The 26,921-nt window shown below is 37.9% G+C and overlaps 1 protein-coding gene across 1 annotated transcript in view; it reads left to right on the forward strand.

The window, feature by feature from the left end:
• The window catches only part of LOC136871661 (mucosa-associated lymphoid tissue lymphoma translocation protein 1), a 136,132-nt gene that overhangs the window by 32,583 nt on the left and 76,628 nt on the right, over nt 1-26,921 (forward strand). The window contains exons 3-4 of the mRNA XM_067145152.2: nt 8,526-8,703; nt 16,871-17,138. Coding sequence (XP_067001253.2) covers nt 8,526-8,703; nt 16,871-17,138 — 446 coding nt within the window. The remainder of the gene's footprint in view (nt 1-8,525; nt 8,704-16,870; nt 17,139-26,921) is intronic.

Genomic DNA, 26,921 nt, shown 5'->3' on the forward strand with positions numbered 1-26,921 from the left:
TAAGGAACTTTCACCCCATCAATGCAGTAATTAAAACTGAGAGGACTTTTCCTATTTGTGAAATACACAATCTGACTTTTAACCCCATTTATCACCATACCATTGCCTACTATCCATCTCACAACATAATCGAGGTATTTTGCAGTTGCTCACAGTCTTGTAACTTATTTATTACTCTATACAGAATAACATCATCTGCAAAAATCCTTATCTATGATTCCACTTGTTTACTCATATCATTTATATATGTAAGAAAACATAAAGGTCCAGTAGTACTGCCTTGAGGAATTCCCCTCTTAATTATTACAGGGTCAGATAAAGCTTCACCTACTCTAATTCTCTGAGATCTGTTTTATAGAAATATAGCAACTCATTCAGTCACTCTTTTTGTCTAGTCCAGTTGTACTCATTTTTGCCAGTGGCATCCCATCATCCACCCTATCAAATGACTTAGGCAGGTAAATCGCGTTACTGTCCATTTGACCTCCTGAATCCGAGATATCTGCTATATCTTGCTGGAATCCTACAAGTTGAGCTTCAGTGGAATAACCTTTCCTAAGCTCTATTGAATGAGTTATTCATTTTTCAAACATGTCTAATAAAATCAGAAAGAATGCTTTCCCAAAGCTTACATGCAAAACATGTCAAACTGACTGGCCTGTAATTTTTAGCTTTATGTCTATCATCTTTTCTTTTGTACACAGGGGCTACTATAGCAACTCTCCATTCATTTTGTATAGCTCCTTGATGCAAACAATAATCAAATAAGTACTTCAGATATGGTACTATATCCCAACCCGTTTTCTTTAGTATATCCACAGAAATCTTATCAATTCCAGCTGCTTTTCTAGTTTGTCAACTTTTGTATCTTATTGTAAATGTTATTGTTATCATAGGTAAATTTTAATACTTCTTTTTAGCATTAGTCACCTCCTCTGTCTGGACATTATCCTTATAACCAACAATCCTTACATACTGCTGACTGAATACTTCTGCCTTTTGAAGATCCTCACATACACACTCCCCTTGTTCATTAATGATTCTTGGAATGGCCATTTTGGAAGCTGTTTCTTTCTTAAAGTACCTATACATAGCCTTCCATTTATCACTAAAATTTGTATGACTGCTAATACTTGTTAAACGTACACCTATGCCATAGAACATCATAGATACCACCTGTGACTCGCTGTCGTACTGCTACGCTAAGTTATCACCATATCATCATAGTAATAAAATGTGCATTTTGTCCAGCACCACATTTCAGTGTTATATGAGTCACATGTGACTTGCAAAGCAGTGAACATGTTAAGTAATATATGTGGTTGACAGCCATTAAGGATTTATGCAGGTAGTTCTCTTCCCTGTCCTTTTACGACTGTTATTTTGTTTCATTGTTTTCCAAATTCATACTCTCCTCATCACCAGATGTGTCACTCTATGCTAGTGCTATGGGTCTTACTTTCATACTGTATCCACATGTTGCCTTATTATTCTTACTTCTTTTCACTCCCATATCTTCAACCTCGTTGTAGTACATCCTTCTCCTCTCCCGCCTGACTCACTCATTTTTCTCTTTTTTTCCTGCTACAAGAAAAGAACTAAAAGCAATATGGGTACAACTAAACATGGAAAACTGTTCATTCAAATCGAAAATGTAAGTGACCGATGGAAAGAATACCTTGAAGACTTACTGTATATGATGAAGAAGATATTGTCAATATTGAAGAATATTTGGAGGATGTAGAATCAGTTCAAGAAGTGGACAGAGGACCGCCATCACTACAGCAGTGTTTGATGCAGTACTCTTTAAAACAGAACAAAGCCGGTGGTGTGGATACCATTCCAGCAGAACTCATGAAAAACTGTGGTGATACTATGAAAAATGGTCTGCTTGAAGTGATTACTTAATGCTACAAACATGGAACCTTACCAGCTGATTTTATTAAAAGTAGAACAATTACACTCCCAAAAAAAGGAAATGCATGCGATTGTTCAAATTATGGAATATTAGCGATCCTTTCTCACATTTCTAAGATTTTACTTATCATTATTAAAGACAGAATTAAAAGGAAAATTCAACAACAATTGGATAATGATCAATATGGCTTTAGAATACAGAAAGGAGCTAGGGAGGCTATATTAGCATTACATCAAATTTTGGAGAAGAAGGATAGAAGTCAACAGGGAAACTTATGTAGCATTTATTGACCTGGAAAAATTCTCAATGATGTTGAGTGGAAATTGCTTTTTCAAGTAATGAGGAATATGGGACTTGACTGGAAAGACAGGCACCTTTTCCTGAATCTGCATAAAGCTCAAATCACGGAAGTTAATATTAATGGTTCTACAAGAGAAGCAAAAATTAGAAGAGGAGTACGACAAGGCTGCCCACTGTCACCATCTCTCTTTAACCTGTTCATAGAAAATGCAGTTAGAGAAATGAAAGAGCATACTAATGGGATGAATTTTGATGGTATTCAGATGCACAGTATCTGCTTTGCAGATGATAATGCTATCTTAGCTAATTCTGAAAAGGATCTGAGTAAGATACTAAGAACATTTAACAAATCCTTAGAAAAATTTAAACTAAAAATAAATATAAAGAAAAAAATTCATGATATTAGACAAAATGAAGCCTACAGGTAGAAAACACTTAAAATTAAATAACACACCGATAAAACAAGTCACAGAATTCTCCTATTTGGGTGGTGTAATTACCTCTGATAAAAGATCCCTTCAGAAATCAAGAAAAGAATAGTGGAAGCAAAACAAGCCTTCCAGAATAAGAAAAACTTATTGCTAAACAACCATCTCAGTTTGGAGACCAGAAAATCATTTCTCAATACCTTTGTTTGGAGTGTTCTGCTGTATGGCTGCAAAACCTGGGCATTAGAGAAACAGGAAGAAACAAAACTTTAGGCTGCAGAAATGTGGTTTTGGAGAAGAATTACACAAACAAGTTGGATGGATAAAAAATAAATGGCCTTGTTTTAAATAACGTAAGAAAAGGATCGATGTTTATTAAATATGATAAAGAAGAGGAAAATAAAGTTCCTTGGACACGTACTGAGACATGACTCTCTTCTCCAAACCATAATTGTAGGTAAAGTACTGAGAAAGAAACCCAAGGGACAATCAAGGTTGTCATACATCAGGAATTCTGTTGGTAAACCGGTTTGTGGTTCATACAGCAACATGAAGAGGTTAGCAGAAAATCGTCAGATGTGGCTGCAGCGACAAGGTATTGTCTTTAGCAGGTGGTGATGATGATGACACACTTTTCTTTACTACTACTACTGCTACTACTGCCGAAGTCACCCCTCCTCTGCTCGGTTGGTCAGTTGGAGTGCAGAGCCGTCAAACCATTGACCAGCTGTGGCCATCTGTAGCCGATGCCCACTCTGCATCCGCCAATGTCTTTCCATCTTCAGCGCTATTCTACTCTTCTATCCTATCAGTTTTTTGCTGAAATTTATATAGTTTTTTTATGATATTTATTTCTTCTTAATACCTTGGAGAAATCATTATGCACAACTTAAGCGAGAAAGCAACATGGATAAATAGAACCAACAAAATAAAAAAACACACTTTCTAAGCTGGTCAACTTATAACAAAAAATGCTTGTCAATAGACACTAAGATCCAACAGTACAAAACTGTAACTTTGCCCGAAGCCACATATGCTTGCGAAATGTTGTTCCAAATTTAAAATGAAAGAAGAACTGATCAGCTCCTCAAAACTGAAAGAAGAATTATTAGAACTTGTATAAATAAAAAGTACCAGATTGAAGGACTCTGGAGAACCCTCGCCAATGAAACTGTCTATTGAGAGATTGACCCAGTTACCAGCACGATGAAGAAGAAAAGAATCTCTTATTTCTTTCACATCTTACGATTACCAGAAAACCGGGCGAGTTGGCCATGCGGTCAGGGGCATGCGATTGTGTGCTTGCATCCGGGAGATAGTGGGTTTGAATCCCACTGTCGGCAGCCATGAAGATGGTTTTCCGTGGTTTCCCATTTTCACACCAGGCAAATGCTGGGGCTGTACCTTAATTAAGGTCACGGCTGCTTCCTTCCATCTCCTAGGCCTTTTCTATCCCGTCGTCACCATAAGACCTATCTGTGTCGGTGCGACATAAAGCAACTAGCAAAAAAAGAAAAAAAGGATTACCGAAAACAGGATTTTACAACAACTAGTGATGAGAAATCTGGGAAAGAAGACAGGAAGGCATTGGATCAAAGAAATTCAAGAGGATCTCAAAACATTTGGACTCAAAATTGCAGATGCAGAGAACAAGAATAAAATTACCACCCTTCTTAAGAATCACAAATTTTCAACTGAAATGATGCACAGAAGGCCTGTAGAGATTTCAGACGAATTAAGAACACTGTGATCAGAACTAATGAAGAAGTACTGGGCAGATAAGAAGAATCAAACAGTACAACCTTCACAGAAAAAGTGTACATGGAAGACTCAAGTGGTCCAATGTGGCCAGTAAAGTTAATAATAATAATTTATTTCTTCTACCATGTTCATCCCCGATTCATCTGATGACCTTGATTTGTACTCCACAATACACATGCAGTGGAACAAGAATCATGTTAATTGGAGCTAAGATGGTGTCATTACCTCCCACATCACACAGTCAGCCATCTAGTGATGAACAAAAGTACCACTTACTATAACATTCTTAAATTCAAGAGAATTCTTGCTTGTGAACAGACAAGATTTTCTTCTGAAGATATGGAGCAAAGTTCTCTGCGAAATGTAAAGAATTTCACCTTTCTTTCTGACACAGCAAAAGCCCAAAAGCTTATTATCTTGTCTATTTTATCTGTGCTACTATCAATTTCTTTTGACTATTGCAAGGAGCTTAGCTTGAATTTATTTCTAGATATCACTAATGTTATTGCACAGTTCAGTAAAGATTTTGAGAGTTCTTTATTGACACTATGACTAACACGAGGGGAATTATTACAAGAAATGAACTTCTGTCGCAGCATGCATTACTGGTCCATCCTCCCATCCTTCCACTCACTCTCCCTCCCTTCACCTGCTGTTTTCCCTACCCAGCACAACACTAAGAAGTGTGGGTCAACACCGACCCAACCTGATCTATAAAAGCACAGCCCTGGAGAAAGAGCAAGTGAGTAATATTTTACGACTCTTCATATTAACTTTTACTTCTACTCACACTCGGCTTTTTGGTTTTACTTTTAGATCTTGGCTATACTTGTATTTTCCATGATTATCATGTGCTCCATGGTTACTTCACAAGCCAAAGTACTAAGCTGGGCTACCGCAGTATCGGTAGCGTTGTTACATCTTAGGTAATGAGCCCCAGAGGGCATTTTATACCTTCTGCCAAGATAATGTTCCCCTTACTTGATCAGGGCTGGGAGTAGGGATTTCCTCCATACTCTCCACTAGCTATGGTTTTCCCGCCAATACTCGGGTGGCTGACTGCAGTGGTTTCCCACTGGGCGATAGGGTCGCCACATCCCTATGCTCAACTGCTGCTGAAACTACGATATGCAGCCATGACTACATATGGAAAGAAGAACCTCTCGAGGAACGCCAAACTGCAACACTACATGATAACCATCAGGAATGCTGCATTATATGCAACTGAAACGCTGATATTGGGCAAGAGAGCATGCATACAATTGGAGAAGGAGGAAAGAAGAATCTTGAGACATATATGGGGCACCAAAAAGCAAGGTGAAATCTGGGTACACAGATCAAGGCAGGAGAGAGTATAGAACCAATCTCGAGTGTGATAAGAAAGAGAAGGTTAGGTTTTGTTGGACATCTCATGAGAATGGATGACAATAGGCTGTCATGAAGAATATATGGAATGCAACCTGCTTAACTGGAAATAAGTGGATGAAGGAAGTCAGAGAAGATTGGGAGACTATTGACAGTACAGAATAGGTCCAAATACAGAAAGCTTGTGGAAGGTCACAGATAGCCGAACACCAGGATCCAGATTCAGATCACGGAAGCAGAGAGAAGAAGGAGGAGTGAGAGAATGAAGAGGTATTGGGAAGTAAGAAGTCATGCCGAACAAGTCACTCGTGATCCTCAGGGATCGTAACGAACCGAATAGAATAGAATAGAATAGTATTCTCCATGAAGAAATTTTACGGATTTTAAAACTTCACCCCGTTTCTGGAAGCATGACAAATAGAACAACATTTGACAGTCTTCACAAGTTTAAAGTATTCCTCCAGACAACCAATAGTTGTAACAAATACGGTTGGACCTACACCTCTTACCAATAGATTCATCCCACATTGAAGCTATGAACATTTTGAACATAGATTTTCATTGCATTTATTGATTGTATTTTATCTCAAATTTTTTATATATCACTGTTTTTGTATATGTCTTTCATCTTTGTGTTATTTTATCTGATGATGACCTCTAGGCCATTTATCAAATGGCAAACTTGTGTTGAATAGGTGGACTTTATACAATCAAAATTCTTTTAGAATTTTATCTTAGACAAGAGGGGAATTGTTTAATACATTTCAATTGTTTTTTTGACATCATCTAAGAAAAGACTAGGTAAACCATTGATAGGGAATATACCACCTGAGCAACAGCCCTAAAGACAGATCATTGCTGATTGATCCAAGAAGTAAACAAAAGAAACTTACTCCCTGTCCTTTTATAAATTCAGTCTTAGGACACCTTCCTCCCCCTTTACTTAGCTAACAAATCATTTAAATAAGTTGTATAATTAGGTTATGCATGGAGAGATAAGAACATGAAAAGGAACACATAATAACATAAAAATATATCAGATCAGTGCGAGGAGAGAGAGCAATAGAAAGAGGAGACGAGGACAAATATGAAAACATAAAATGCTATCAACTATCTCCAGATCTTCATACACTGTTGTTGTCAAATAGATAGGCTCTCTCTTCAATCCCAGTTCCTTGACACCCATTTCTTCTCATCCCCTGACAAGTTCTTTTCTGTTTCCCAGCTTTATCAAGAAATCGCTAAATTAATGCCACAGTTGTGGAATTGTCTGTACATAGTCCACCAGAAAAATGCATACACTCCTCATCAGACTGTATCAGGATATTGATATTGCAAATAGGTGTTTTGAAGTACCAGTATGTTGTAGTATGGTCTTTTGCCCAACAGATGTTGGTACTTGCATCACAATAGTAAGAAGAAGGGGGGAAAAAATATATATATGGCTGGAGTATGCTTGACGTTTGAGCAGCGAAAATGCATTTTGAAGCGGTTTATCAGGTTTCATAATGTCGTTGAAGTGCAATGTCAGTGGAGGAGGGAGTTTGAAACAGAACCTTCAACACGCCTAACAATTAAATGCTTTACTGATAAGTTTGAGACGCATGAAATGATTTGTGATTTTCACAAAGGAAGATCGGGAAGAATGCGTACAGCTACTAGTCCTGCTTTGTCGGCTCCTATGTTGGAAAGATTTGCTACTTCCCCACAGAAGTCTGATACACATTGTGCACGGGAGGTGGGGATTAGCAGTACAAGTGTACGACGAATTTTGAAAGCCACTAAGTGGAAAGTTTACATCCCATGATCACTGCACGTGCTTAATGATGACGAATCTGATTGTCGACTGCAATTTTGTGAATGGTATCAACAAATGGTAAGTCAGGATGAACATTTTCTTACGAACATAGTGTGATCTGATGAGGCCCAGTTTAAACTTAATGGAACAGTGAATCGACATAACTGTATCTACTGGGCACCGGAAAATCCGCATGTTCATGTGGACAAGGCGGTCAGTCTACCAGGGATTAATGTCTGGTATGGACTGTCATCTAGGTGCTTAATAGGACCCTTTTTCTTTGATGGTACTGTCACTGGAGAAGTGTGCTTAGAAATGTTACGCACATTCATTTTACCAGCTGTTTGTGCACTTTATGGAGATAATGATAAGGTCTTCCACAAACAGGATGCACCACCACACTACCGTGTAGCAGTACAAACTTTCCTGGATGGCAACGTGCAGGGACATTGCATTGGACGAAGAGGGCCCATTGAGCTCCCCCTCACGGTCGCCAGATCTTACCCCTATGGACTTTAACTTGTGTGGGGAACTGTGAAAGATCAAGTCTATCGACATAAGGCGTGCAGACTGGAGGCCCTTTTCCAGGAGATTACAGTGGTATGTGCAGCGATCTCCATTGCAACATTGACTAACGTAGTTGCAGCGTCCACTCACCATTCTACTATGTGTCTGGCAGCCAACAGGGAACATTTTGAACATCTTATGTAACCATATGCTTAACTGAAGACAGTACGGTACTACATTTGTGATCAATATTTCAAATGAATAAAAAATAATAATAGTAAATAGTTTTTGTTCCATAGTGAGTGTATACATTTTTCTAGCGGACTCTATATAATAATAACTGTTCATTATGTACCTTTACCATAAATGGATTCATTCATTAATTGATTGATTAAGCTTAGCTGTCTTTTTTCCTTGATTTGTGTAACAAGTTATATTCTCTGTCCAGAACCTGTCCGCATTGAAAAACAACCTGCTGAAGATGAAGAAGTGTTTGTTAGCCATGGAGGCCAGTTGAAACTGGAGGTTGTGTTCTCAGGAAATCCTTTACCTCGATGTGTGTGGTTCCACAATAATAATGAACTGGATGACCAGAGATCACCTGTACTCCTGAAGGAGGAGTTTACGTAAGTTATATACTTCTTGAAATACTTTTCTTCATTGCGTATCTTCTTCTTCTTATTATTATTATTATTCTTCATCATCATAATCTTCTTCTTCTTCTTCTTCTTCTTCTTCTTCTTCTTCTTCTTCTTCTTCTTCTTCTTCTTCTTCTTCTTCTTCGTCTCCTTTATGCATGGGGGTCTCTTTAAAAAGTTCCTTTTTTAGCTTCAACCTCAAAGACCTTTTGCTACCATGTGTTCTCCTTCATCCCCACCTAGTTATACCTGTTCCCTTCACAAAGTTGCAGGTCCTCCTTATTGGGTCTTGTCGGATGTTTCTTTTCTCTTCACCAGGTAATCCCAGTGTGGAGATTCTGATTCTCCCCAACACCTCACATTCAAAGAGTATGTGTTCAGCTGATTTCATTGAATATGGTTATACAGTTGAATATTATGCATTAAATACTGAAATCACTTGATTCTTCATCATTGCTACCATGGTGGGAGAAAATCTGGGCAAAAAAAAAAAAAAAGAAACTCTTTCCATTGTTCTTATTTAATCTTTCAACACTGCTGTTCCCGTATATCAGTTAAGAAATAGCTACCTCTGTGGATCAGCATTAGTGTGTCCGACTTATGATCCCAAGTTCGCGACTACCTCAAGTTTTCGAAGTATCGGCCATCTTCCATTTTTCTGATGCTTATTGTTTAATAGAGGATGGTTAGCAAGTTTTTCTTTCTCTTAAAACATACAATTTGGTGCCAGTAGGGGCAAAAGATCCACATGCCCTGAACAAAAAATATTTTAAAAAGTATTACAATTAATCAATGGGAAGACATATATTTTTTTACCTAGCAACCCTCTCTACCATTTGGTTTGTGGAGATTTCAGTAGATTTGTGTAATACGAAAATATAGTTTATGTAAATGTTATTTTTTTATCTGTTAACTATTATCTATTAACTTGGAACTTGAAAATAGGTGCAATGAGTATGGTATGAAAATTAGCCTCTCGAAGACCAAATTGATGTCAGTAGGTAAGAAATTCAACAGAATTGAAAGTCGGATTGGTGATACAAAGCTAGAACAGGTCGATAATTTCAAGTATTTAGGTTGTATGTTCTCCCAGGATGGTAATATAGTAAGAGAGATTGAATCAAGGTGTAGTAAAGCTAATGCAGTGAGCTCGCAGTTGCGATCAGCAGTATTCTGTAAGAAGGAAGTCAGCTCCCAGATGAAACTATTGATTTGTTTTCAGACCAACTTTGCTTTACGGGATCGAAAGCTGGGTGGACTCAGGATATCTTATTCATAAGTTATAAGTAACAGACATGAAAGTAGCAAGAATGATTGCTGGTACAAACAGGTGGGAACAATGGCAGGAGGGTACTCGGAATGAGGAGATAAAGGCTAATTTAGGAATGAACTCGATGGATGAAGCTGTATGCATAAACCGGCTTCGGTGGTGGGGTTATGTGAGGCGAATGGAGGAGGATAGGTTACCTAGGAGAATAATGGACTCTGCTATGGAGGGTAAGAGAAGTAGAGGGAGACCAAGACGACGATGGTTAGACTCAGTTTCTAACGATTTTAAAGATAAGAGGTATAGAACTAAATGAGGCCACAACACTAGTTGCAAATCGAGGATTGTGGCGACGTTTAGTAAATTCTCAGAGGCTTGCAGACTGAACGCTGAAAAACATAATAGTCTATAATGATAATGTATGTTAAAATGACATTTTTCTTTATTATTAATACATTTCATTGGATTTGTATTTTTTTCTTTCCATTGATTAATTGTAATACTTTTTTCTTTTGTTTATGGCATTGGCCCATGTGGATCTTTTGCCCTTATTGGCACCATATTGTATGAACCTGCGTGTTATTGGAATGGTGGTAGTGTGGAATATTGTGTGTGAGGAAAGGAACATTAAGGACGTCACAAACACGCAGTCTGGGGCCGCCGGGTGACAGGCAGATGCGTTGCCTCCTACACTGCGGGGTTGGACATTGCAATACATATATAACAGCAGAAAATATCCACAGCAACTTAAAAGAGGCAAAAAAAAGCATTACTCTATCAAATAGGCTATGAAAGTTAAAGTAGACTAAAAAGGCAAAATAATAACTGGACCTACCGTTCCCAAATTTATGGAAATATGTTTGTCTCTAAGTGACACTTCAGTATATCCACCCAGATAAAAAAGGCATTTTGCCTAAACTTCCGGGCTCTAGTGATTAAACTCCCCAAGTAATTGAAACTTATCACAACTTCTGTTGGTTTTTCATTTTCCTCGATCTACTGCCTTCCTTCCTTCCTTCTGTTTTACTCTTCTTTACACTTATTCTAATTCTAAACTCTTCTATCATCTGATTCTATCTTCATGGCTAAATGGTTAGCATACTACCCTTTGGCCTACCAGGTCCCAGGTTCAATTCCTGCCTGGGTCGGGGATTTCAGTTTTCATTTGTTATTCCCTCTGGCTCAGGCACAGCGTGTTGGTTCCATCTTTAACATTAGATTTCATCCTATGCAGGGTCTCATCCTCACAGATATGTGAGTTGCCCATGGACATCACCTTGAAAGACCTGCACCAGGCCTCCCTGGAGGCCATATTCCATAATTATTATACCTAACTCCATACATGAACTTGTTCTTCCATTCATTTCTTCCCCAGATCACTATGTCATCTCATTGAGCTAGTGGCTTTGCAGTTAGGGTCATGTAGCTATCAGCTTGCATTCGGGAGTTACAGTAGTGGGCAGCCCTGAAGGGATTTTCATTTTCACACCAGAGAAGTGCTGGGACTGTACCTTAATTATGGGGTCAGCCACTTCCTTCCCACTCCTAGCCCATCCCTGTTCCATCATCGCCATAAGACCTATCTGTGTCAGTGCGACGTAAAGCAGACTATTTAAAAAAAAAAAAACTATATCAACTGCAAAACAAACAGTAGACCTTTGCTGTATTTCTTCCTATCTTCCATAATTGAGAATTTTGTTTAACAAAAGCAATTACATACAATAATAATGCAGCACTTATGCAGCTGTCCTTTTACTCTTACTGTAATGAAGTGACGAGACAATATGCAGCCTCCGTAACAAAGTGTTCAAGTAAAAATTTCTGCCTATGAGAAGTTTATTAGCATTAAAAAAAAAAAAAAAAAATCATTGTAAACTAGAGGACCCGTGCTGCTCCACAGCATTCGTTATAAATAGTTCAGATAACTTATCTATGCCTGTCATAATCATATTGTTTTGCCTGCCATTTTCAATGGTTTTATGAACATTTATTATGAAGTGCTTTATGGTATGTCACAGTTCAAATTCATCCATTCTGATGTCATCGTGTTGTCTGTTTGATAAAAATCTATCCAGATATTCGCTTTTCTTATCCTGCAGTTCTTGATGTAAAGCTTGGTATTGTGTCGTAGAAGGCAATGGTATTTTTAATCGCAGTTCTGTATAGAATGGTTGTCTTGTGAGCTCATAGGTTAGTCTCGAAGGAGCATTTTTTGCCAGGAAGAGAACTTTTTTAAAGATACATGGCCTTTACTCTTTCTAGTGTAGCTAAGTTATCCTTCGATAGGTGTTCCCAGATAATGTCTAAGGCGTACGTCATGATGGGGTCTGTCTGTACGTAGATTTTTCTCTTAACAGCAAGTAAGTTATTTTGAATGCTCTGCCATCTGTTGAATATATTTGGAAGCTGGGAAAGGTTAGGGAATCAAAGAGTATCTAGTATGGAGTAGTATTCTTCCGTGATCAGAGGAAGTATATACTCTCTGGCTTGACAGGTAGTAATCAAATATGACTGCATGCAATGACATTACTAAGGATGAAAATCACATGTCACTATCACTATCAGCCATATTCAATCGTTTTTATGATCTGGCCTCTTTAAGTCCAAAGCAAGGTAGGTTTTCATGAGGTCTCTCCATCTGGGATGGTCTTGAGCGATGTTCTGCCAATTGATCCCAGTAATCTTCCGGATGTCTTTATCCCATCTGTCCGGTGGTCTTCCCTTAGGTCTCAGATGATCTTTTGAACTCCACTCAAGCACAAGCTTTGTCCACCTACCATCAGTTCTCTGAGCAACATGGCCTGTCCACTGTCATTTTAGGGTAAACACCCTTTCTAAAATGCCACTGACCTTTGTGACTGACCTGATGTAATCTGCTCTCTTCCTGTCTTTCTTCGTGAAGCCTAGCATAAACCGTTTATAGCTCTTTGGGTAGTTCTGAGTTTTTGCTTAACAAACTTGTTCAATGTCCAGGTTTCACAATCGTAAGTCAGTACAGGGAGAACACACTGGTCAAAGACTATCTTCTTTAGGTGATTTGGCATGTTGGATTTGAAGATTGAAGAATTTTTTTTTCGTAGGCTTGCCATCCTAGTTTGATACGTCGGAAGATTTCCGGTCTTAAGTCCCCTTTCATATTTACAACTGCCTGAGATAGACATACCCATTGACCTGTTGTAATGTAGCTTTTCTGCTGGGGCTCATTTGTTGAGCATTACTTTGGTTTTAGAAAGGTTCATGGATAGTCCCACTTTTTGACAGGCTGAGACAAGACCTTGTATTAGAGTTTGTAGTTCATCGATGTTGTTGGCCAAAAGTGTAATGTTGTCTGCAAAACTTAAATTGTTTAGCCTTATTCCATTGATTTTGATTCCTGTACTTTGCCAGTTGATTTTTGACGTGGCCATTTCTAATACTGCTGAGAATAGCTTGGGAGAAATGGGATCGCCTTGCTTTACACACATGTATCAGAATATTAATGGAAGTGTTGGTCGCTTAGCAACCTGCTAAATACAGAATGTATTCCGGGTTAGGGTGAGCCTTCACCTGCAATTGTTGGAGTGATCATTTAATGATTTGTTTTTTTATTACTCAAAGTTGGCTGAATATAGAGACCTATGAATGTCTCATGATTCATCAGCGGGTAATTCCAGAGATAATAAAATAAAAATGAAGCAAATCGGTCCAGTAGGGCATACGGACAGATTTGCCAAAGCTGTTTTTAGTAAACTCTTTTAATATATAGATTGAAAAATTAAACAGGAGAGAAGAAGCCAGCCGTTGGAAACTGTTGTCCAAGTCAGCTGCTTAGGTTGCCTAGGCCTAAGTCTGGCATTGATTAAACCTGGAAAATCTTAGTAGAAAGTTATTGAACCAATTAATAAAGCACAGAAGTCCACATGTGCAAAGTCCTTATCTCCGAATATAAATCGGCTCCAAAAGGGGCTAATATCTCTTCAAATATGAACTTCATTAAAGATTACAGTAGTTTATAAAGAACAGCCTGGATTGTAATTAGGGATATAGTAGCCAAAAAAAAAAAAAAGGAATAATCCAGAGTAGTTACCTAATCATTTTGTTTACTTGGTAGATGAAATTTGTTAGAAATCCTAAGAATCACCCATTTCAGCAATAGAGAAGTCAGAGAATGCTGAAGAATGAGTATATAGCTAATACTAAAGAAACAAAAAACAAGTGACCACTGATCTGCCTAAATGTATGCAGATTACAAGGTTGCAAGAAATGAAATTCATGTTTCAAGTTCCATATTGACTTATCTAAAAGTATAAAATTTCCACCTATTCAATGCTGCACATTGTAATTTTGTAGATTATTTAATTAACATTACATAACATTATAGGCAGAAATTTTGTACTTTAATTCAGACGCATAGTCAGCACAACGAATGCTCTTAGTAGTTAATGGTTGGATTTCTAGACCATAGCTAATACTAGTAATATTAAATTTAAGTGGAAAGGGTGAGATATTGCTATGTGATCACTACTGTCGTGTATCGACTGTTTTCTTAAGGACACTTCCTCTAAAGCATTGATACTTTGTCATTACATGAATTTTTCATCTAAACAGTCTTATGTAGCTGAAGATGTTAATAATATATGAAACATGTACCACTTTTAACCAATAAGTTGCCTTAAGCAATGTAGTGTATCGACAAGGTGGAAAATAAAAAATACTTAGTTGTGAATCTGTTTGAATAGTCTCAAGAATCTGAGTATGTGATTCTTGCACATGAGTAGAACATTTTGTGTGGTCAGAATCTTACTTGGAGTTAACTCTAACTATAAAAGAAGAGGTAAAGGTACAGCCATTTAAAGAAAGAAGCTATTGGCAAAAGGAAGAAAGGCATAAGAATTAGACTGTTGCATTTATCGAGGAAGGTTTATGTTTATGAAACATTAATCTACGATAAAAGGAAACCAAGCAGAGGCAATTTAAGTGAAGGAAGTCAAGAAAAGGAACAGCCATCCAAGCACTTCCTTGGCCTGCACTACCTAAACCTTCAACAACAAAACCCAGGTGTATGTGAAAGAATTCTTGAGCATAAAAATATCTGCTAAAATGTCGCCAGTGTTATGTACATATCATAAGATGTAGCCTTCAATAAACATTTTTATGTAATAGTTTGCAGTAAAAATTCATCCTTGAAAATTAGAAGCTCTATTTTGAGATAATTCATATAATCCTTATTTATTCACCGCAGTAATCTTATTAAGATCAAAATACCTTTTACAGTATGTAATTTGCATGAATCGTTATTGTTATTGTCGTTTTAGTGAAAGCACAGGAATTGTTTAAGTATCGCTTGTAGTTAGTCAAGACAGTTCAATACAGACCATAAAAATGGTCAAGTTTATAAATTCTGGGGAGAAAGGAGAGACCTAATAGGCAGGCGGTAGAAAGGACCTTGGAAAGACACCTGCACTTAGCGTACCCAATGTACATGTATCAGAAGGAAAGTGATTATTTTCATTTACAAGGAAGTCTACGAAGGTATTCATCATAAATTCAGAATTGCTTTCCTGTGAAGCCAGAACAGTTTGCTAGGTTTAATAATTATGTTTGTAGAAGTAGCCAGATCATTAATCCTTAATAATACATATTCATAATGTTAACACTTTCATCACTATGCCCGCATGGGATACAGGTGAACTGCTTTCCTGGTTGTGGACGGCGCCCGTGTCGTGATTTTTGTGCGTGTTTATAGACAGCTGCACGTATTCCATATGGTTGCAAGTAACTATTCTCATTACTTCCATACGGTTGTCTTCCCTTGCCTAGGGGTAGTAGGTTATCTAGTGTCCACTAGAATGCGGCAGTTATCAGGAAGTTCAATCTGACTCGACAAAGAATAGTTTCTCCTTGCTGTGACCTCTTCTGAAGCACTCGGTGTACTGGGTGCTGAGCCCACCAAATATGTTGCGCTGTCAGCTGTATTACTCTATAAACATGTCCTCATGCCGGCTCAATGATAGTGATATCTTGGATATTTTTAGACGAGAAGCAGATTCAGAAATACTCTAGATGACAGTGATGAGGACTGCTTACAAACCAGATCACATATCAAGTGATAGTTTGGTCAAGATTTTTATTTGTTACATCACTTTGGAATGTAAGCTTTTAGTTGCATTATTTTACTTATAATACAAACGATGGAAATATTTCACCTCTCCAGAAATTTGGGCTAATTTTTTCATTTAGACTAAGAGATGCTGGCTGATGATTCACTTGTTCTGTGAAAAGAAAGTAGATGGTGCAAGGAGTGCAAGGTTGGAAAGTGCATTGCCCATTGTTTTCAGGGCTACTGTACTAAAACAGACTATTCCAAAATAGGTAAATTTTGTGTTTTAAATGTAATTGTGTTTATTTGTGGCTTAAGTAGTCAAAGTAAATGATTCATGGAACAGGCTTATTGGTGTAACTTGAATGTAAAAGTTTTTTTTTTGTGCACATATTTTTATGTTTTTCATAAAACTAGTATAATTAAATTACATTAGATATGTACTTCCTGAATAACATGTTCATCTTGAATGGCTGTCACCTTCATATGGTACAAAAATTCAGGAAAAAGACCCAGTTCACTGCCAGGGTCCATGTTAAAATATGGTAGTGTTAAAAGTGTTAAAGGAGGAGTTCTGCAGCTCTTTTCCTGAATAGAACTGACTGAAAATGTATATGTAAAGTTGGGGAGTAAGGCATTACAATTTAGGCTATAAATAATGTTATTCACACTGAGTTAAATGGTAGTTTAGGGGAAGGCCTAAGATTTAATTCTAAGAATTATCTTATTAGGATTGTTAGTCATCCATACATTTATTGCTACTGACACTTCACTGCATTTGTTCATTTTTGACTCTGCATTTATTGCAGGGAAGAAGACGAAGGAGAGTACACGTGTTTAGTTATACAGGGAGATTCAGAAGATGAGGAAGAGGAAATAGTTGAAGTTGCCACCAGACCAGTGGAAGTAAAATTGTTTCCTGAACCTGTTACAATAATAAGGCAACCAGTTGATGTTGAGTGCAAATTAGGTGGTGATATTGTCCTCTCTTGTTGCTGTGAAGGATTACCTCCTCCCATTTACCAGTGGTATCATGGGAACACTGCTTTAACTGGATGGAATACTGAAAATTTGATAGTAAGTTGCTAAACTAATGTATCTCTGATTGATGTACAATGAACATTTAAATATAATTCAGGTTACAAAGTAATTCATGTAACAATAATTACTATTACAATTACACTGAATCACTGGGATAATAATGGAAGTAACAATAGCTCTGAGAGAATAATTTTAGGTTGTTTTGTTCAAAATTAATTTGGGATTGTCTACAATTTTTGTTTATTGTTTGACCAAGCTTGACGACTGTTTTTCAAGAATAATTTTAATGTCTATAAAGAAACTTTATACATGTTTCATCATTTCTGCTTCTGATCAATTGTGACAAGACCTTTTATTTAAATTGAGAATCTTCCTACTCTAAGTAGAACTCAGGACTTTCAATATTCCATCTTGAGTAAAATAATTCAGTGACGTTCTAATTGTGACTGTTGTATTTACAGAGAAACTCTATATGTGGTTTGACCTTTGTATAACATTTCATTTATGACAAGACTTTTTATTTATTTGAGAATCTTACAGTTCTAAATCGAACTCAGTACTTTCAAAGTCTTAACTTGAGTGAAAAGGAATTATATTGTGTTAAGTGTCATTCTAATCATGACTTCAAGATTGTGGAATTTTGATTATTTGAAGTTTTATTCTCCAGATACTTTTAGGGGCATCATAAGTCCCGTATTAAGTGTTTTTATATGTGCATTGATTTAATGATGATATTTATATTTACAATTGCCTGTTGGCTGAAGATGATGCTCACCAGCGTAAAAACTAGTTCCAAGTAAATGTTATAACTTATTTAGTTTAATATTAGTATTGAAAAGGTGGATTTTTAATTTTACTTATCGATAGTTGTAGCCGCTTAAATGTGGCCAGTATCCAGTATTCAGGAGGTAGTTTGAACTCCACTATTGGCAGTCCTGAAGATGGTTTCCCGTGGTTTCCCATTTTCACACCAGGTAAATGCTTGAACTGTACCTTAATTAAGGCCATGGCCGCTTCCTTCCCACTCCTAGCCACTTCCTATCCTACCATCGCATAAGACCTATCTTTGTCGGTGTGCCCATAAAGCCAGTTGTAAAAAAATATTTATTGTGGGAATGTCTATGTTGAAGTTAAAAAGGAATGCAACATTTCCTTCAGCAGTATATATTTTTTTAAAGTGTAATGGATTATAAAGTTGATGGCTGAAACTCAAATTGCAACTCAAAGAGTTCGATCAAAACTAATGTTTTGTCATTTGTGAGAAAGCTGGAAATAACAAACATTATACTTAGCAAGAATGGTGAACATAGTTTGCAATGCCTGTGTAAATGATATTCAACAATGTTCCATGCTAATTAAGACAGGCTGGTTATCTAAATGTATAAAACAAGGGTTTTGTCTGCACATTGCACAGAATTAAAAAAGAATGGTATGTTTGTGTTGGCTGTGTGCACAGTAAGAATGAAATGCAATTTTAAAAATTTTATGCCATGTCTGTCTGTATGCACATCACGAGAAAATAGATGAATAGAACTGACTGAAAATTTGTATGTAAAGTTGGGGAATAAGGCATTACAACTTAGGCTATAAGTAATGTTATTCATACTGAGTGAAATGGTCGTTTAGGGGAAGGCTTTAAATTTAATTCTAAGAATTATTTTATTAGGGCCTAGTGGTCCTATCAATAAATACTTAATAACAAGAATTATAGAGAATACAATAATTTACGATCGTTTTGTGTCTTAATCCGTTTTATTGTACAGACTATAGGGAGGTAGCAGAGGGGGTAACTACTGCTGAGCTATCGGGAACAAAATGAAGCCTTTTGCCCCTAACGTAGTCGCCAGAAGCAGATGTGAACACTTCTGTAGCAACCAGTGAAGTGAACGTTCCATACCTCTCACTCACACTGCAGCACATGAACTCGTCTGCATACCAACCTCATTTAGTGCACAGATAGTAATTGTGCTTCTACATGCTGCTGCTTGAGTTTCCAGTACTTGCTGTAGTGCTGTATGAATTGGTTAGCTGCATCAAATGATATTTTGTGTGTATATATGCTAAGTAATTTTTCTAATATTTAAAGAAATTAGTGGAAAAGTGATAAGTTAACAGGTTTTGTATACATTGTATACATTGTTTGTTTATAATTCCTGGTTTTCAAAGGCTAAAAATGCATAAAAATTTAACTTTTTTTCCACAAAGTTGGGGTGGAGGGCAGGGGCAAGGGGGTGTAGTCGCCCTCCCCTTCAATAGCCGCCACTGCTTGTAAGAAGGAAGAGAATAGAAAAAGTTTACACAGAGCAAAAAAAAAAAAAAAAAAAAAGAAATAACACATCCAAAGGAGATGAAGAAAAGATGGAAGTATTACTTTGATGATTTCATGAATGTGAGAAGGGGTGTAAATGACATGTTAGAAGTAGAGTGTGAGGAGACAGTATCTGAGAATGGAATCAATGGAAAAGGTGGAAACTGCTATCAAACAAATGAAAGTAATAAAAGCAGAAGGATCCATTGGTTTTCAATGGGTGTATAGGCTGTTTATATGTATTTGGAAAGAATAATCATTACCAAATAGCTGGAGTAAAGGAATAGTAATACCTATATTAAGAAGGGGGACAATAAGATTTGACAAAAATCAAGCACACTCATATTTCAGGCAGCAAAAATATTTGAAAGGGTACTAGAAAATAAAATAAGAAAAGTGGAAGGACAGTACGTCATAAGAAGAGCAATGTGGCTTTTGGAATGCTAGATCAATACTAAACTTCATCTTCAGTTTGAGGCAGTTAATGGAAAAATATTGGGAATACGGAAGAGATACGATAATGATGACATTCCTTGATTTAGAAAAGGCTTGTGATAGTATAGTGTACACAGAGCAAAACTATGGAAAGTAATGCAACACAAAGAATATGGAAAAGAAATTATAGAATATATGCAAGCAATGTACAAAAATTGTTGCAGCAGTCTTCAGGCACATGTGGGCAGGGCAGCGGTTTTGGAATGAAACTGGACTACGACAAGGAAGTGTGCTGTCACCACTGTTGTTCACACTGGTTATGAAGAAAATTGTGAAGGAGACAAAGGTGGTGTAGGGAGCAAACAGAAAGAAATTACGAGGGCAGCTTGATATGTTGAGTGAAATTATTGAAAGTTACAGAATAAAAATCAGTGTGGAAAAGAAAGGGAATTATAATAATAAAGGGTCAAAACCTTAAAATGCAGGATGCAAAGCTGGGCATAGAGATCAATAAAATGATTCAACAGGGGAACGAATTCTACTACAGTGTGACAAACCTGATGTGGGGGAAGGATGTACCTATGATGTGTAAAGAGGTGATGTATTGCCCCCTTTTACCCTGGTTAAACCCAGTTGGTAAGCAAGAGATTCCAAGGGGGAACGTTCGTTCACTGGCTGACATTATTTTAGAGGCATTTAAAAGGCCAAGCAAAAGAAAATTCAAACAACATTTCTGACATTTATTATATATAAGCACTCATAAAACAAACAAAATATTCTTGCTGATACATCAATACTTTCATGAAGTTGATTTTCCTTTCAAACAGACTGTACAAAATCAAATTTATCTTCATCTGAAAAAAAAATTAAATGTAACTGTGCCTTCCCTAACTCATTCTAATATTTACATAATAACTGGCAAATAACTTTCTCCTACTTTCTCAGTAACAAAATAAATTCAAAATTTCCAATTATCTATGTGGTAATTATATGATTGACACTTCTCTTAATGATCCTTTATGTCATTTTATCTAATCACACGATCATTTTAACGTAAATTAATTTGTTCTAATCATTTAATTATTAATTAGTCATGACTTATTTGACCATTAAATTAATTAATAAATCATCAATCATTATCTCCTTGAGTTACTTATTAAGTATTCAACCTACGTTGATCACTGAGTATTAAACCTAATCACAGATTATTATTTTTTAACTGTTCATTATTTCAAATTTTTGTCTTTGCCTTTAAACTAAATGAACTTATTCATAAAAAAATCCAATAAAAGAAGAAAACCTAAATCTTATCATTACATTACTATAACTTCAATAATATTTCATTAAGCACTTCCACAGAACCAACAAATCGACAAAAACAACGCCGAAATAATTTGGATTGCTGTGGTGACCACATGACCAGATTAAAACACAATGTTCACAATTGACATCAGAAAATAATGCTAACTACCATATTCACACAAACATTCACACCTTGGTAACACAAAAATTTATGTACATTATTTACAGTCGAATCCTGGGCATATTTTTATCATTGCATTATTTTTATTCTTGGTCAGGTCAGTGAAATCACCTGGATGAACAGAGGTTAATTAAACACGCTCGACCGGGCGAGTTGGCCGTGCGCGTAGAGGCGCTCGGCTGTGAGCTTGCATCCGGGAGATAGTAGGTTCGAATCCCACTATTGGCAGCCCTGAAGATGGTTTTCCATGGTTTCCCATTTTCACACCAGGCAAATGCTGGGGCTGTACCTTAATTAAGGCCACGGCCGCTTCCTTCCAACTCCTAGGCCTTTCCTATCCCATCGTCGCCATAAGACCTATCTGTGTCGGTGCGACGTAAAGCCCCTAACAAAAAAATAAAATAAAATAAAATAAACACGCTCGACTTTGCATGTGGTATGTGATTGAATTAGAGTATCACTTTTACAGAGTGAATTATTCACGTACGACAACGATTAGTCCTAAGTTAAAAGTATTATTTGAAGATCTGATGGGAAACAATAATCACTACCATCAGGTGGGTCATCTTAAATTACTAGCACATGGTCAGTAAGCCTCAATTAATTATCTTTATTCTTACACATAAGAATTGTGCCCAAAACATGCTCAAAATTCCACTAACATGCTGTGTTCTCATGACTCAAGCTTAAACACATTGTAATCTTATCCCATGGGATTACCAATATTCCAGGCAAATTCATAAATAGAACACATTAAATAATAATAATAATAATAATAATAATAATAATAATAATAATAATAATAATAATAATAATAATAATAATAATTTATTTAATGTGTGCAAGAGAGAGTTAGAAGTTCAATTTATTTTAAGTATTAATATGTTGATAATAATACTACTACTTCTGTAATATATGTGGTTTAGTTATAAGATTAATATTTCTCAAGTAATAATGTTATAAGAAGAGTTATGTATATATCAAACAGAGTCCTGTAAATATGTAAACGACATGATGAATGAATAAAAAATAAAAAAACTTATTCAAAAATAATCCATCGGTTGTATGGCTTACGACCATTAAATCAATGTTTTACTCAATCTTGTAATTTAAAATAATAATAATAATAATAATAATTTTTTTTTTTTACGAGGGATTGTGGAAAATCTTCAAAAAGACACTTGTGAAGGGTCCGCACTCCACAAGTGTGTGGGATTCTTACCCACTAAAAACCACACACCCTTTTCCCACGATGTGTATCATCACCCCGGAACCGCTCTCGCATTACTTCAGGGTGATATCGTGCTTTGTCTTTCAGACGTCTTCTTTCTTCATTTCTCCTTTACGAACGTTCGTATGCTTCCAAATCCTTCTTCTTCTGACGAAGGACATTCTCCACGTACACTGCCACGCGATCCCAGGATTCCTGGTTTCGCAGCATCACCGAAATAATATTATCTGCTGTCAATTCTCCTATTTCAGTTTCCACACATCTTCTCTGAATCGTCCCATGGCCGCATACAAAAAAGGTGTGAAATACGTCATCAATGTCATCACAGTATATGCATGCTGCGTCATTCGCTCTGCCCACTTTATGCAGGAATTTCCGGAAATATCCATGCCCTGTTAGAAGCTGCGTGAGGTAGTAATTTACTTCACCATGGGCCCTTTCAACCCAGATATCCAAGCGTGGTATCAATCGCTTGGTCCATTTGCCTCGAGGGTCACTTTCCCATCTGAGTTGCCATCGCCTCATCCGTTGACTGAAGGCACGCTTCTTTGCACATTTCTTTCCCAGCTCTCCTTGGGTTCGCCAGATTTCATGTCGCTCCAATGCAAGTAGGTCTATTGGGGCTATTGCTGCCACCGTGAGGATTGCAGGCTCGGAGACCGTGCGGTATGCGCATGCAATACGTAAAGCCGCTCTCCGTTGTACGGCAGCTATCCTTCTCCGATACCAAGCGAATCTCAAGGATTCAGCCCAGATTTCAGAGCCATATAAGAGCACTGACTGAACCGTCGACATGAGAAGACGTCGTTTGCTGGATTTCGGACCTTTAATATTTCCCATTAGTCTGCTAAGTGCAGTCATGTATTTTACTGCCTTGTCTGTCGTTCTCTGAATATGATTCCAGAATGTGAGCTTGGAGTCAAGTGTCACTCCTAGATATTTTGTGCTCGCAGATGTTTCAATCACTAACTCTCCAACAGTCATTGGTACAAGAGTTTCAATCCTTTTCCTCGTCAGAAGAACTATCTCCGTTTTGTGTTCGGCTAATGTTAGACTGTGGTTCATCATCCATTCTTTTATGCGCCGCATCACCTGGTTCAGTTTGATTTGAGCCATTTCAACATTACGAGCTACTATCAAGGCGGCCACATCATCGGCGTAGCCCACAAGCTTCGTGTCCTCTGGCATCTCCAAACGTAACAAGCCATCATACATTATGTTCCAAAGATCTGGACCAAGGATCGATCCCTGCGCTGCACCAGCCGTCAGGCGTTTTGTCTTTTCTCCATCTTCCGTATCATACAACAGAGTGCAATCTTTGAAGTAATCTCTCATTATGCGCATAAGATATTGTGGTAGCTTGAAAGTTTCCTCAAGAGCTACCAACATGTCGCTCCATCTTGCCGAATTGAAGGCATTTTTCACATCCAGGGTCACAAGAAGTGTCAATTTACGGGAATGATGATTGCCCATTTGTGCCCTTTCTGCTGTATTCACCACCTCCCACACTGCATCCAGCGTCGAGTGTCCCCTCCGAAATCCATGTTGGCGAACAGATAGATCCCCTGCTAGTTGAACTGCTGAGAGGATTCTGGGCTGCAGAAGTTTCTCCAGGCCTTTTCCGGCTGTGTCCAGCATACATAAAGGTCTATAACCGCCAAGTTTTCCTTTGCTGATCAGAACCAAACGAGCCATTTTCCATCGGGGACTAAAAACACCCGTTTGCAGGCAATGATTGTACATATTCAGCAACAGTTCTGGACATAGTTCTGCTATTATCTTTAACACTTCTGTAGGTATACCATCTGGTCCTGGAGTTTTCTTGTTTCTAAGAGAGCTAATAGCTCTATTCAGCTCTTCTACAGTGAAGAGGGGTATGTCATCCAGTTCTTTTTCGTCATCACAGTCAATCCTCTCTGGGTGGTCTGGGAATAGTGTATCCACAATTTGTTTAATTGTTTGCGGATCCGCACTCGGGGTTGAAAATGTCCCGAGTTTCTTCATTACAATCTTATAACCTTGTCCCCATGGATCATCTTCTACTTCTTTAGCCAGTGCCCACCATTTATCGGCTTTACTTTTTCTGATTGCATTACGGAGTTCCTTCTTCGCTGACTTGTACTCCGCTGAGACTGAGGTATTCTCTTGACTGCCTCTCATCCTCTGAGCCCTGCGTCGAAGTCGCAGACAATTCTTTCTCAGTTCAGCAATCTCTTCGGTCCACCAGTACGCTGGGCGCTTGCTATTTCGCGGCCTCCTTCGGGGCATTGAGGCGTTGCATGCTTGATGGATTAGCTGCATAGTGAGTTCGACACATACACCAGCTGCTTCTTTCCCTCTATGAGTAGAACATTTTTCAGTTATGTTCTCCATTCCATTCCGTATTACATCAATGAACGTTTCCTTGTCAATACCGGCTACGTTCCACCGTGCTGGTCTGCGCAAGATGTTTCTTTCTTGAGGAGATTCTTGAAGAAGTCGAAAGATGATATATTGGTGATCGCTCCCCGTATAGTTCTCAATCACTTGCCATTCAGAAATCTTAGGCGTAATATCCTCTGATGAAAAGGTTACATCCGGTATTGTTCCCTGGCATCCTGGCCGTCGGAATGTTGGCACATTTCCAATGTTGTTGACCACCAAACCCGTTCTGGCTGCCATCTCCATTATACGACGTCCTCTGGAGTCTGTTTGTGGCATGCCCCATTCCAACGCTTGAGCATTTACGTCACCAGCGACCACTAGTTTTTTTTCCATTCTGCGTATTACATCCTCAAGACCATCAGTTTTCATCTGAAAGTTGGAAACAGATTCATTTGGCGTAAAATAACAGCTTACAATAGTGATTCCCCCAGTCTGTACCCAAACAAAACCGTCATCGCATCCATGCTGTGTTACTGGGACTTTTCCTAGATCTGGTATCCAAATTGCAGCTGTTCCGAGGTTATCCACAAACCACCCTGGATGGTCCCTCTCTTGATATGGTTCGCTAATAATAACGATGTCTACTTCCATCTCGTAAATCAGCTGTGTCATAAGATCGTTAGCTGTTTGACTCCTGTGCATGTTTGCTTGAAGTATTCGCATCATTTACTGTGACTTTTTGCTTTCTCCAGAGCTTCACGAAATATTGCACATGCTCCCGATCCAGGAATGTGATTTCGTTTAGCTTCATTAACACCCTTGTCTGTACAAAGCATACATCGTGGATTGTTCTTTTTACAGTCTACTGCCTTGTGGTCAGATTCTCCACACTTAAAACAGAGCTTACTTCTGTCGGGATCTGTGCAGTTTTTTGCCAGATGACCATATGATAGGCATCGGAAGCAGCGAGGTAACATGGTTCTAGCTCTTACTCTGCAGTATAGCCATCCTATCTTAATTCTTCCTGCTTCCAGTAATTTCTGAGCGTCCTCGTCTTTGGTTTCGAAGATGGCAAGTTTCTGTCCCCAGCTGTTTGGTTTCGAGACCGATATTTTAAGTTCTCCATGGGGATTTCCGGAATCTCGTCTTACAGCTTCCTCCACGTCTGCGGCGGTAGTGACGCCATCCATGTCTCGAATCTCCAGTGTAGTTCGGGGGATTAACGCCTTTACATCGCCATCACGTCCGAGGGCATCTCTCAGAGAATTACTGAATACCTCCCTATTTTCAATCTTAGTTGTTTTGTTGAATTTAATAAGGACAGCTCCAGCTCTTGTTTTACGGATGGATCGAATGCCTGTTCCACTGTCTTCAGGCTTCACCCTGTTCCTGATATCCTTCAAAACATCAGCGAAAGTCTTACCGTTCATCGGTTTGATAATTACGGCTTCTGTACGACTCCTAGATTTAGATTGAGGTCGTTTCACACTTTCGCTAAGCACTATAGTTTCAGGATCATTACTGGCCTGTTTCGTTGGAATATCTTCGTGCTTCCTATCCTTGCTCTTCTTCTTTCTTTTCTTCTTTGACAGAAACGTCTCCCATTTTCCTTGATCTTCCTCTTCCGAGTCATTTGTCACTAGTGATGTGTTGGACAATTCCTTATTCTCCATGGTAATTGGTCTCTGCTTTTGTTCTTCTGCAGATTTCTTCCACAACATCCTGCATGCTGCTCCAGCCTCTAAAGCTTCTTCCAGCTTCATGAGGCCATTCTTTATTTCCGTTTTGAGATTTTTGAGAGGAATAGCTATTATGTTCTTTAACAGTGATCTTGCTGTCTCAAGATGCACCTCTTCTTTGTATTGATTATCCATTATCTGCCGACTGATATCATCAATCAGATTTAGGTCAATACTCCTACCATTTCGGCCATTGTGAATACTTTCCCTTGATACACCAGGGAGCTCCACTGCATCACACAGAATGTCTGCTTCTGCC

The sequence above is a fragment of the Anabrus simplex genome, chromosome 4 (assembly GCF_040414725.1).
Source record: "Anabrus simplex isolate iqAnaSimp1 chromosome 4, ASM4041472v1, whole genome shotgun sequence".
NCBI classification, from domain to species: domain Eukaryota; kingdom Metazoa; phylum Arthropoda; class Insecta; order Orthoptera; family Tettigoniidae; genus Anabrus; species Anabrus simplex.